Genomic DNA, 12,427 nt, shown 5'->3' with positions numbered 1-12,427 from the left:
TAATGCTTGTAATGCTTGCAAACTAATGCTCAAAGTTTCTCTGGGTAACAAAGATTTTGCAAGTTAACACAAAGTTTCTCTGGGTAACAAACATCTTATGAATTAACTGAAAGTTTCTATTGAAAACACAAATATTTTGCAAGGTAATTCAATCACAACCAACTCAGAAGTTTTTTCTTAGAACGCAAATATTTTGCAAAATTTTCAAAGTTAGCTTGAACAAATTGCTTTAGCTTGCAAAATGTTCACTTTTCCCAAATAAGCTTTGTGTTCCCTAACAAAACTTTTGTTTGCTCATAAAACCTTCACAAACTAAGTACTCTATTATATTTTATATAATATTTATCTTTGATATTTTGAGAACTACTGTAAAGTTTCTCTGGGTAACAAACTTTTTGCAAGGTAAGGCAAAGTTTCTCAGGGAAATGCAAGCAATTTGCTAGCTAGAACAATGTTTCTCAGGGGAATGCAAAAAGCGTTGAAATACAATTTTACTCCCATATTGCATTTTTTTCCCATCACTATGTCCCTTTAGGGGCTCCGTAGAAAGCACTTGTCAGTCAAGCGGATCTTTCTGCTTATCCTTCGTATGGTCTTAAACATTTATAATGTAATAAGTTATACAAGGCAAAACTATACAAAATTTTACAATAAATATAAAAAAAATAATAATAATTACCTACTGTTGATGGTAAATGACTGAACAGCAGCAAAGGAGTGTCTACATGCCTTCAAGAAAAGGCTTATCAGTGAATTCCACCAGAACTTCAAGATCTGTCTGACAGCAGTCATAAGTTTCTCACAATTGAATGCTTCTTTCTGTCGTTTTCCATTATATAACACTATTATGCTAAATTTAAGAGAGTAGTGCGCTGAGTCAACAATGAAGCTCTACCACTGTTCACAGTGCATCTCTAGAACAATCACCACACCTTTATTAGAGTTGGTTTCTAAACATACTTCACATGTACTTAATATATTGCTCATATGTGTTCATATTGGACTGCGTCAGTGGTTTCAGCTCCTCTTGTTAAGTATCGGTTCATCCTCCTCAGACCAGAGGAACGATCAGTATCCAAACGTAACTAGCAAAAACTAAACAAAAAGTTGTCCATACTGCTGTGAGCACACAGTGATCGCAAACTGTTAGCATGATCATTTCAAACACGAAAAACGAAACATAAAATATCTCCTAAGACAAAATAAAGCTCAGTTTAACAGCAAGAACTAAACTTCCACTTGGCCACATGCGCCTGGTGACGTGAAGAGTCTAACTGCAACGCTATAACACTAGTGAAACGACCCGCCACTATGTCCAAGCTTTTATTTAAAGGGAAGGTTCACCCAAAAATGAAAATTGTCATAATTTACTCGACTCCATTTCATTCTAAACCTGTGAGACGTTTTCTTCTGTGATGATAATGGTGCAAAAACAACTTTGGACCCCAGTGACAGTTCAAACATTCAAAATATCTAGTGTGTTTTGCAGAAGAAAGTAAATCATACAGGTTTGAAATGACATGAGGTTGAGTAAAGGATGGCAATTTTCATTCTTTGGGTCAACTATCTCTAATGAATCACAGAGAACTACTAGAGTACTATGATACACTATGGTGATTGTTGGTCTCACTCATCTAGCTGGCTTCGGCGTGAGATAAGAGTTCCTGCATCATTACTACTCAACAAAAGTCATAAATATAAGCCAAATCCATTCCCAGCACATATACCTAACATGCTGTTTAGTGGTGAGATATTAGTAGTCCTTGCCAAGTCGAGTTCCTTGTCCTAGTTGAGGTAGGCTTGCAAGGAAAAGCACATTAGTACATTTAGTACTAGCGTCTCCTCTCAAAACCACCGCATCATGGGGGATGCTGCCCAGAATCCTGTCCACTCGGGACAGCATTGAATGGTAATAAGATCATGAAAAATTACTTCTTGATCACGTATAACAGGCACACTAAGTGTGTCAAGTGGATAATGGGTGGTTTTGTTCATGGTAGTCCATCAGTTGGTCCATTTCTTTGCACCTGGTGCCCAGATTCACTTTCCAGGAAAGACTAAGATCTTGCCAGCCTTGGCCAGCTTGTCAATGATCTGGGCCTCATAGTCTGCATCATGGACACCTGTTTTACGAAACTCCCCAGAATAGCGGTTCTGCTCCCAGTAGTGGTGCCAGTTTCCCCTGCTGTCCGCCCCAAAACCAAATACATTCACCTATGGAGACACAGAAACAATTTCACAGTCAATATCACAGCTTTGAAATTTAAATAAAATGTAACATTTAAACTTACTAGGGGTTCAAGCGCGTAGCGCTGAAACCCTATAGAGTGGCCAAGGATAAGCATTCTCCATCGAAAACTGATTGTGCAGACCAAAACGTAAGTCGTACAGACTTGAAACTTGGAGGGATAGTAGTACTCACACCATCTACAATATCACCAAGGCTCACCCCAATCGGCCTGACGGTGGTGCTAAAGCGATCAAAAGAACGAAATCGCTGACAACTCCTAAACTGTTAGTCGGAGACTCAAGGGCCTGATCCTGTTGGAATCCTTGGCTCATGACAGACACATTGGATTCAACAGATGCATCAAATTCATTAGCAAAATTTGCAGGCATTTTGGATTTTTTGAAAAAACTACTTTTGCAAACTAGTCCTAGGTTTTTCGCCCGGTCGGAACCAAACGAGTGCAGAAAGATTCTCTGGAGAGTGAATATTAACAATTATAAAAAAAAAAAAAAAAGTCAAACTTTCGACTCACTGTCGCCAAAACATTTGTAAGGGGCGGAGCTTCTTTTACTAAAATGACTATAACCCCTGAATGCAAAAAGATATTTACACCAAACTAGGAACACGTATGTAAGATTTTCTCCACTTGGTGGCGCTATACTAGAGAAAAGTATAAAAACTGCTGTAACTGGAAAGAATTCAGCCACTAGGTGGCAAAAATAAGTTTAGAAAAAAGGCAAGCCCATAAATCTTTCATAAAAACTCAAAACTTCATGAAACTTAGTGAGCATATGCGACAGATGATTCTAAACAAGCATGCATTATCCACCTTATTTTTCCCATAAGAGTGGCTGTAGCTATTTGTACATTTTTTGTGTCTGGCTTCCGGTCTCATCCACTTCCAGCTATTCTTAGCTGCACAAAAAGCTTGTTTTGCTGCTTGATATTGCAAACTGGTGTGTTTTACCATATTATTTTAATGTATTATCTTAATTATGAAAACACTGGTTTGTAGTGCTAACTGTTTTACCGTTTACTGCACTTCGATATTCTCCTCGTTACTTCCCTATGGTGGATTATGAACCAAACGTCTAACACATTACCAGAAAACAACTAACTTCCGCATTAAAAAATAAGGTGGATAACAACCATAAACATAAAAAAATCATTTTATTTTTATGGTAAATTACCTGGATTTGCCAAAAATGCCTTTATAAATAATTGATTTAGAAGGTTACAGGCTTGCTAAATATTATGTAATGTCTTTTTTATATGTGATTTAAATTTTATTTATTTATTTATTTAACATAAAATAATCTTAAAACATAAACAAAAGCTAAATACACACCCTAAATACACAAAACCAGTCAATTTTTTGAAATAGAGATTTATACATCATCTGAAAGCTGATAAATTAATAATTAATAAAAGCTGATACAATTGATATATGGTTTGTTATGATAGGACGATATTTGGCCAAGATACAACTATTTGAATATCTGGAATCTGAGGGTGCAAAAACAAGAAAATATTGAGAATAATCACCTTTAAAGTTGTCCAAATTAATTTATGGTAGGGAATTCACAAAATAAATTGATGGAACATGATCTTTACTTAATATCCTAATGATTTTTGAAAAAAATCAATAATTTTGACCAATACAATGTGTTGTTGGCTATTGCTATAAATATACCTGTGCTACTTAAGACTGGTTTTGTGGTCCAGCAATGACACATTAAATTAATCAAAAGTGACAGTAAAGACTTTTACTTTGTTATGAAAGATTTCCATTTCATATAAAAGCTGTTCTTTTTAAACTGTATTCATCCAAGAATCCTGAAAAAAAAAAAAAAAAAAAAAAAATGTATCCCTGTTTCCACAAAAAAAATATATATATATATAAAGCAGGAGAACTGTTTTGAACTTTGATAATAAGCAATATTTCCAGAGCACCAAATCAGGATGACACTGAAGACCGCTGAAAATTCAGCTGTGCCATCACAGGAACAAATTACTTTTTTGAAATAAAAAATTGCTATATTACATAATATTTTAAAATTTAAATTTACAAACGTCGTGTATGAATTACATGCACTATTATATTATACTACCGTATTATATTATATACCCTAACGTCTTACCTCATCACACACGTGTAGAGCAAAGAACAGCACAAGCATGCCAGTGGAGGGATAGCGGCCATGATGACATGTCCAGCGGTCATGGATGTATTTAAAGAAAGCTGGGTTGAATATCTGAACCTACAAGACATTATTTGTTACATATGCAGATTTATAGCAGCACAGAGAAAACAAAGCAAGTCTGAATGTGAGATTGATAGTGTTCTATCGTTCAGTGTCTAAAGATTGTCTTAATTCAGAGAATATAAATCTGTGAGAGACAGGATGGAAATATATTACCTTGTCTTTATCCACACGCAGAAACTGCTTCACTGGAGCGTAAGTGCTGAGAGAGAGAGAACGATTTGGAAAGATAAAGTTATAAGTCCTCCCACTTCTGGCATAAAAAAAGTGAGTTGAACCACTGCTAACTTTTTTCAGTGAAGTACAGAATGTTGTTGACAAAGCGCTGTGATGTGTGGCGGTGTGTGTGATTTGAATGATGCATTTCTGGGTAAAGAACACTGCAGTGTGCTCACAGACAGAATATATGAATGTCTCATTGGCTACACTGCAGCTACCATAGCTATGATTCAAAATTCAGGTAATCGCAACCAAATTTTCATTAAATCCACATCGTGAATGAAAAATGAAGTAATTTATTGATGGGATGTCACATACATTTTTTATCATGTTTATCAGGAGGTACTATATTGCAGTATATCTTTTAAACATATAGTTACTTACACACCCAAATCTGAAGCATGTGCATCAATAAATGTTGAAAATGAACCAAAAAATTAGAAATTCCATGCACCACTCAAACTTGCTTAGTAAACTAAACAACTTTAATAAGAAACATTTTAGTCTACAGACCTTCCTGTTGCCTGTTGAATTTATTTACTAAGCAAGTTCAAGTGGTGTGTGGATTTCTCATTTTTTGGTTTGTCAGAGTGATTATTTAAAAGAAGAAAGGGTTTTATAAAAGAAAATATTTTAAAATAAAGATTTAAATAAATTAGTAATACAAATCAAAATCCAAGATTTTGACAATCAATTTTAACTCACTTATATTTTCCAAAAACTGAACTAAACAACCAATTTACTGATGGAATGTTAGAGAATAAATGATACACTGTGGTTTAGAAAAAAAAAGAAAAAAGAAAAGAAAAGAAAAAAAGAAAAGAAAACTATTTTAAAAAACTTTTTTTAAAAATTTAAATCATTTTAAATCAGGATTTTGACATCCAAACTTTCATTAAATCTACAGTGTCTGAAAACTGAAATAAACAACTAAAATGGACTGTGATTAAAAAAAAAGAAAATAACAAAAATATATATATAACATAAAAATATAAAATAAAAACACAAAAAATAATTTCAGGATTTTGACAACCAAACTTTCATTAAATCTACAGTGCCGACATATAACACAGTTGTGTTTCGGGTGCCCCAAGATTGAATCCTGCCTCAAGGACCTTTCCTGATATATATATACACACACACACACACACACACACACATGTTTGTTTTTGTGAATTGTGGGGACTTTCCATAGACTTTCTATAGATTTTGTACTGACCAAACTATTGTCTATCCCCTAACCCAACCCTAACCCTAAAATAGCCCTCACAGAAAACATGTTTGCAAACTTTCAGATAAACATCATTTACTATTTTTAAAATTTTTTACTGGGGAAAAGATGTCATGTCAAAATCTCAGGTTTTTATCATTGTGGGGACATTTGGTAAAATGACAAAAACAAGTACACACACACACACAAAAAAAAAATACACATACATAATATATATATATATATATATATATATATATATATATATATATATATATATATATATATATATATATATATATATATATAATATAAGAAAACATAAAAATAAAACTATAAAAAAAATTATTTAAAATAAAAATCTGAAACAAAAAAAAATTAAATTCAGGACTTTGGCAACCAAGCTGTCATTAAATCTACAGTGTCTGAAAACTGAACTGAATAGGGATATCACACTCCTATGACTTTATTTTACCATATTATTATAAATAAAATAAGAAAAGAAAAAATATTTAAATAAATAAATATGATTTAAATAAAAACTTGCTCTCACAAACGGATCTGGCCTGTGGAGAGGGCACTGGTGATCCACAACAAGTCGAGAGTCTTGAAGGGCACTAGCACAAAGCTAACGTTGGCCGCCAGGTTTTTGGCACTCTCTGGGTACATGAAGTGGTGTGTGGTACGGCTGCCGGCATCCTCTTCGTACCCTACAGTGGGAGCCAGGTTCATCCTGGAACACACAGATCCAACTGAATTAGACCGTGAAAACGCTCCCTCACTTTCACTCAAACAAGCCCTATTACTTTGGCATTTCATTTATTTCCCCATGATGGAATAAAGTGAACGAACAGAAAGTGCATTCAGGTTGACAGCAAGCGGCTAAAAAAGCACACAGCGAGAAACATTGCCATTCACTGTAATTATACAGAAAATAATAACCAGGGAATTATTCAAAACACTCCTTTGTGTTCCACAAAAAAACATCATACGGTTTTAGAATGACACGAGGATGAATAATTGACACAATTTTTTCGTTTTTGGTGAGATATTCCTTTAAGAGAGAAACAAGAGAGAGACAAACAAGATGATGGAAGAGGGTGTGGATCAGACGGGAACGCAGACAGGGTCGGTGTCTATTCAGGAGACACGTCTGTTTCCCCGATGGATGTCAGTGCTTCCATTTCACAGCTCATGTCCTCTCAACAAAATGCCCTGATTAGAAAAAACCTTTCTTTCTCATTCAATCTGTATTCTACACTCACTCAGATTCAGAAAACTACCTAACATCACCAAGGTTTTGCAACACTAGAATCTTAAACTTGTATTCAGACAGCAGGATTTAAAAAGCTTTAGATGCAACAGTCCTCCAGATTTTAATGCAAAACAACAAATGTGCATATCCATCTCTCTCTCTCTCACTTTATCTTCTTAAGGCTCAAAGCTTTTCTCAAAAGCAAGATACTTTACCAATCAAATCTCAAGCATTTTTTCTTTTATAGAAGGTTTGCACCGACGTCACATTTTGTCCAGTTATCCGGATGCGCTGCCATTGCGGCGATACTCATATGTAAACAAAAGCATTGATTGCACAGTTAGTGCACCACTGAAGACGTTGCTCTACTAATTTTGCTGTTTAAACCACGGAAACTGTGTGGGAGCTGCCAAATCATATAGAGAAGGACTTAGTAAGCAGGAAAGGTCATTTTATTTTGACAAACTTAAGATAATAAAGTGCTCAACGCTAAGCAGCGATAGTGTTTCCTTGGTTACTGCTGTACACAAAGATGCGCTACGCTTTATAATGCATTATACAGATGCTAGATGAAAAGAAAACACCATGTAAACATTTCTGAAAACTGACAGTTCCCTTCAAAGACACATTCATATAAACTCCTACCCCCAATTCATTGTTTAGGAGTTTCTTCCAATATTTCTTACATTGTGAACAGTGGGATTGATCTGCCCAGTATTTTCTCCTCTTTATGTCCGTCTTCAGCTGTTAACGGCCTTTTGCAGACTAAATATAATAATACCGGAACATTTCCACCCAAATTATACTTTGGAACATGAATGCAGTTTAGTGAATGTACGACGTGTGCGGGCCTCAGGGCAGTTGATATTGTCCAGCCCTATAATAGGTGGTAAACATCCATACGATCTGCCTTCATTGTCGCAGACTGATGACTCTAACTTTTATTTCTTATCCTGACATAGTGAATTACTTTCGTTTCTCCGTTTTTTCGCCAAGCCATTTCACAAGTTCAGTTCGGTTCAATGGCACTGTTTATTCTCAATGCCGCCGCAATGGCCGACTTCCGGATTGGTGACGTAACGTGAAAACACTCTATATCATCAATCTCTAACAAACGAAAGAGCAAGGCTTAAACTGGAAACCACAATACTCATTTACAATAAAGATAATTTTTATTTGAAGTGCAAGAAGTGTTATTCTGGTAAAAAATAAAATATTGTTCTCACTAAAAATTCACTACAGTATGTAATACAGAAAGATTTATGCTAAATGATTTCAAGCAAAGTACTATTTAGTTAATATAATAAAAATCGCTTCAGCCAGTGGAAAGTTATATGAGCCAATAAATAGCAACAGCAAACTCATTTGACTGAGGCAGAAAGCTCAGACCGTCTCTTAAACGGCGTCAAAATGAAAGCAGACAGCAGTTAAACAAATAAAGAGATGAGGAGACAGCTGCTGTGGGGCAGAAGAAAGAGATGGATACGGAGGAGGACGGGATTAATTTAAGATCTCAGAGCTGAATCAATAAAGACTTGACTGAAATAGCACCTCAATTTATACCTCCGTCTCTTTCAGCCGCTCCGTCTCTCTGATCTCTACTAAACATACACTGTTCTTCAACGTCTCCCCCAGGCCATTATTTTACTCTTTTCTTTAAGCAGCAATACGCACATTCTGCTCTTTTCCATGTTCACTCAACTGAAACCTGCAATTGCAAATGTCAATCCAGCATATCTGACTGTGATCAGCGTCCCAGAAAACAGAACTATTATTGTGTACTAAAAGACAAATACTGTTGATTTAAAAACAGTTTCATAAGATAAATAAAACTATAAATATATTGACATGATTAAATATGGACTTTATAAAAGGTCTACTCTTTTTTAGAGCTCTAGCTGTTCTTTTGTTTACTTGACTGATTTCTTGAAGCTGCATTACGTAACTTCTTTTAGTTAAAATGATCCTAAATAAATTATTGAGCAAATACATTAATACATCTCCTTACTTTAGCTCAATTCACAACAGTAAGCTTATAATGTTTTATAGAGGGTTAGCACTTCCTCACGGTTTGGCCAGTTACCCAGATATAATACTTGGATGTAAACAATAACATAGATTGCATGGTTAATGTACTACTGAATATGTTGTTCTGCTAATTTACGCTGCCTAAACCATGGAAAAAAACATGTGGAAGCTCCTAAATCATATAGAGAAGGACTTAGTAAGCAGGAAGGGGTGCATTATTTTGAGAAACTAAAGTTAATATGTGGTAAATACACATATAAGCAGTATTAATTAGGATGCCTAATATTTCACCTATCTGACCGGAAATGATGTGAATCATACGAATATTGTCAAGATTCTTGACCTGGAAATCCTGGTTCAGTTTAAATTCAGTTTTGTTCCTCAGTTTTTTGTACGCTTCTTGATTTGTTATAACATTTGGCAGTCTACATTACTTCAAATTAGTACAGTCCAAAACATGACAATAATTAACCCTTTTCAGCAGTTTTCCAAGTTTCGTTTGGTTCAGTGGCATTATTTACATTCAGTGCCACCAATATGGCCGATTGATGAGGCGTCGAACAGTCTATACAACTCAAAACATTAGATTTATCCATGCTGAGGACCCATGCTGATGCACAAAGCACGTAGCCTAAAGAAAATAATTCCGCAAATAACTGCAATTGCAGGTTTTCAAACAGAGATGGCGCCAAAGAGGCAAAACTTACGTAATGCAGCTTTAAAAGGTTAAAGGAGAAGTCCACTTCCAAAACAAAGATTCACATATAATTTACTCATCCCCTTGTCATCCAAGATGTTCATGTCTTTCTTTCTTCAGTCGTAAAGAGATTATGTTTTTTGAGGAAAAGCATTTTTCGCCATATAATGGCCTGCTATGGTGCCCCGTTTTTGAACTTCAAAAATGCATGTTAACTGCGGGGGTTGAAAACGATCAGAGCCAAGGAAGAAGGGTCTTATCTAGCAAAACAATTGGTAATTTTCATAAAAATAATACAATTTATATACTTTTTATTCTCAAATGCTCATCTTGCCTTGCTCTCCTTGAACTCTGTGTATTCTGGCTCAAGACAGTTAAGGTATGTTGAAAAACTCCGATCGTATTTTCTCCCTCAACTTCAAAAATCATTTTAAAATCATCTTACATCACTGCAGAAGTACTGACCCAGTCCAGGCAGAGTAAGACAAGATCAGCGTTTGACATTAAAAAGTATATAAACTGTATTAATTTTATTAAAATAACCGATCGTTTCGCCAGATAAGACCTTCTTCCTTGGCTGGGATCATTTACAACCGCATTTGGGATCGTTTGAAGATGCATTTAAACTGCATTTTGGAAGTTCCATTGCAGGGCACCATTGCAGTCCATTATATGGAGAAAAATGCTGAAATGTTTTCCTCAAAAAACAATTTCTTTACGACTGAAGAAAGAAAGACATGAACATCTTGGATGACAAGGGAGTAAGTACATTATCTGTAAATTACTGTTCTGGAAGTGGACTTCTCCTTTAAGTATGTAATTTTGTGAAATTACTACTTATAACAAATTTTCTATAGCAGCTAGTATCTATTTCTAGGTTTATGTTCCCTAAAAATTCCCTGGACCACAAAACCAGTCTTAAGGGTACATTTTTTGAAATTGAGATTTATACATCTATCAGTTATCATCAGAAAGCTGAATTAATAAGCTTTTCATTGATGTATGGTTTGTTATGAGAGAACAGTATTTTGCTGAGACACAACTATTTGAAAATCTGGAATCTGAGGGTGCAAAAAAAAATCTAAATACTGAGAAAACTGCATTTAAAGTTGTCCAAATGAAGTTTTTAGCAATGCATATTACTAAAAAATTGGGTTGAGATACATTTATGGTAGGAAATTTACAAAATATCTTCATGGAACATGATCTTTACTTAATATCCTAATGATTTTTGTTATAAAAGAAAAATCGATAATTTTGACCCATACAATGTATTTATGTATTTACAATGTAATGTATGCAACAAATATACCCAACACTGGTTTTGTGGTCCAGGGTCACAAACTTGCAACTTTGAAGCAGGTCTGTCTAATTGTTGAAAGATGATTATGGGAGTAAATAAAACTATACATAAAAAAATTCAAGAGCACCAGTTTGTTTCAAAACAAGACCGAATCATTTTCATAATCTTAAATCATTTGAAAGACTATTTTATTTTCCCTTCTTCTTTTCCCAGTGGCATTTCAAGACTCACCTCATAATGAAGTCGTGCTTATCAATCCTTGGACCGTAACCTACCCCACGGAGGTTGCCCGAATTCCCAACCACGGCACAGCGCAGACAGCGGGCAGGGTCCCACGAACCGTACGGGGAACGGCCTGGAATGACCTGGAACAGCCTCTGTAGAACTTGCTTGATGTTGTGGGGTTTGAATTGAGGCTGCAACATCTGTACAAGACCCAGAGGGAAGAGAAGAGAGGGAAAAAAAGAAACCAACATAAGGTTGGGCAGTTATCTTTTAACTTCAAACCATCTGCACACCTGCCTGTGCACACATGCATACTAAAATAAACATCCAAGCAGCCAATTAGCCACTGAAGCCCTCTGCTGTGATGAATAGAAAAAAAAAGATCCAACAAAATGTTCTGAAAACCAAGATCAGACCTAAAATCTTTCTTTTGTATTTTACGGACATCCATCTATGACATGGCTTCCTTCCAACCAACCCTCTTTTCTATCTTTCCCTGTTTTCACTCTACTCATGGTCCCTGCTGCCAATAATTGGCAGAGTTTACCAGGGTCTCCATTGCACCTATATAATTCTTGGCTGATGTTTTCTGGGTACGGATTCCAGCCACTGAATTTTCTCCGTGCCTGATCAAATAACAACAGCCACTGTGTTTAATACAAGACTGTCATCAACAGAAAGTTATCCACTACCATTCAGAGGTTTTGGATTAAAGAGATTAATTTTTTTTTTTTTCAGATATCTATACTTTTATTCAGCAGTGGTGCTCTAAATTGATCACAAAATAAATTTTTCAAATAAATGCTGTTCTTTTAAACTCTTTAGCAGTATTTTCTTAAATGTTTTTTTCAAAAATATATTTTAAAAAAATATAGCTGCAAGCAGCGATTACCAGGGTTCAAGCACTTTAAGCCATTTAAACATGAAAAAGACATTATTTAGCAACCCAGTAACAAATATTATGTTTTTTTAACTTTTATGACTGTTATAGCACCA

General features: G+C 35.2%; 1 protein-coding gene across 7 annotated transcripts in view; it reads right to left on the bottom strand.

Annotated features, from left to right (window-relative positions):
* Positions 1 to 230: 230 nt before the first annotated feature.
* Positions 231 to 12,427, bottom strand: part of st3gal2 (ST3 beta-galactoside alpha-2,3-sialyltransferase 2) — a 30,941-nt gene continuing 18,744 nt past the window's right edge. For 6 of the 7 annotated variants that reach the window (XM_051135368.1, XM_051135363.1, XM_051135364.1 and 3 more), the window contains 5 exons: positions 11,438 to 11,631; positions 6,477 to 6,656; positions 4,651 to 4,696; positions 4,372 to 4,491; positions 231 to 2,214 (listed from right to left, as the gene is read on the bottom strand). In XM_051135368.1, the coding sequence (XP_050991325.1) occupies positions 2,041 to 2,214; positions 4,372 to 4,491; positions 4,651 to 4,696; positions 6,477 to 6,656; positions 11,438 to 11,631 (714 nt within the window). In that variant the 3' untranslated portion in view covers positions 231 to 2,040. Of the gene's footprint in view, positions 2,215 to 4,000; positions 4,067 to 4,371; positions 4,492 to 4,650; positions 4,697 to 6,476; positions 6,657 to 11,437; positions 11,632 to 12,427 lie in introns of all 7 variants that reach the window. The other variant, XM_051135369.1, reaches the window with a different exon arrangement.

Source organism: Labeo rohita, chromosome 18, assembly GCF_022985175.1.
Source record: "Labeo rohita strain BAU-BD-2019 chromosome 18, IGBB_LRoh.1.0, whole genome shotgun sequence".
Lineage (NCBI taxonomy): Eukaryota > Metazoa > Chordata > Actinopteri > Cypriniformes > Cyprinidae > Labeo > Labeo rohita.
Note: the sequence above shows the minus strand (reverse complement) of the source record. Positions and strands in the feature narration are given on the sequence as shown.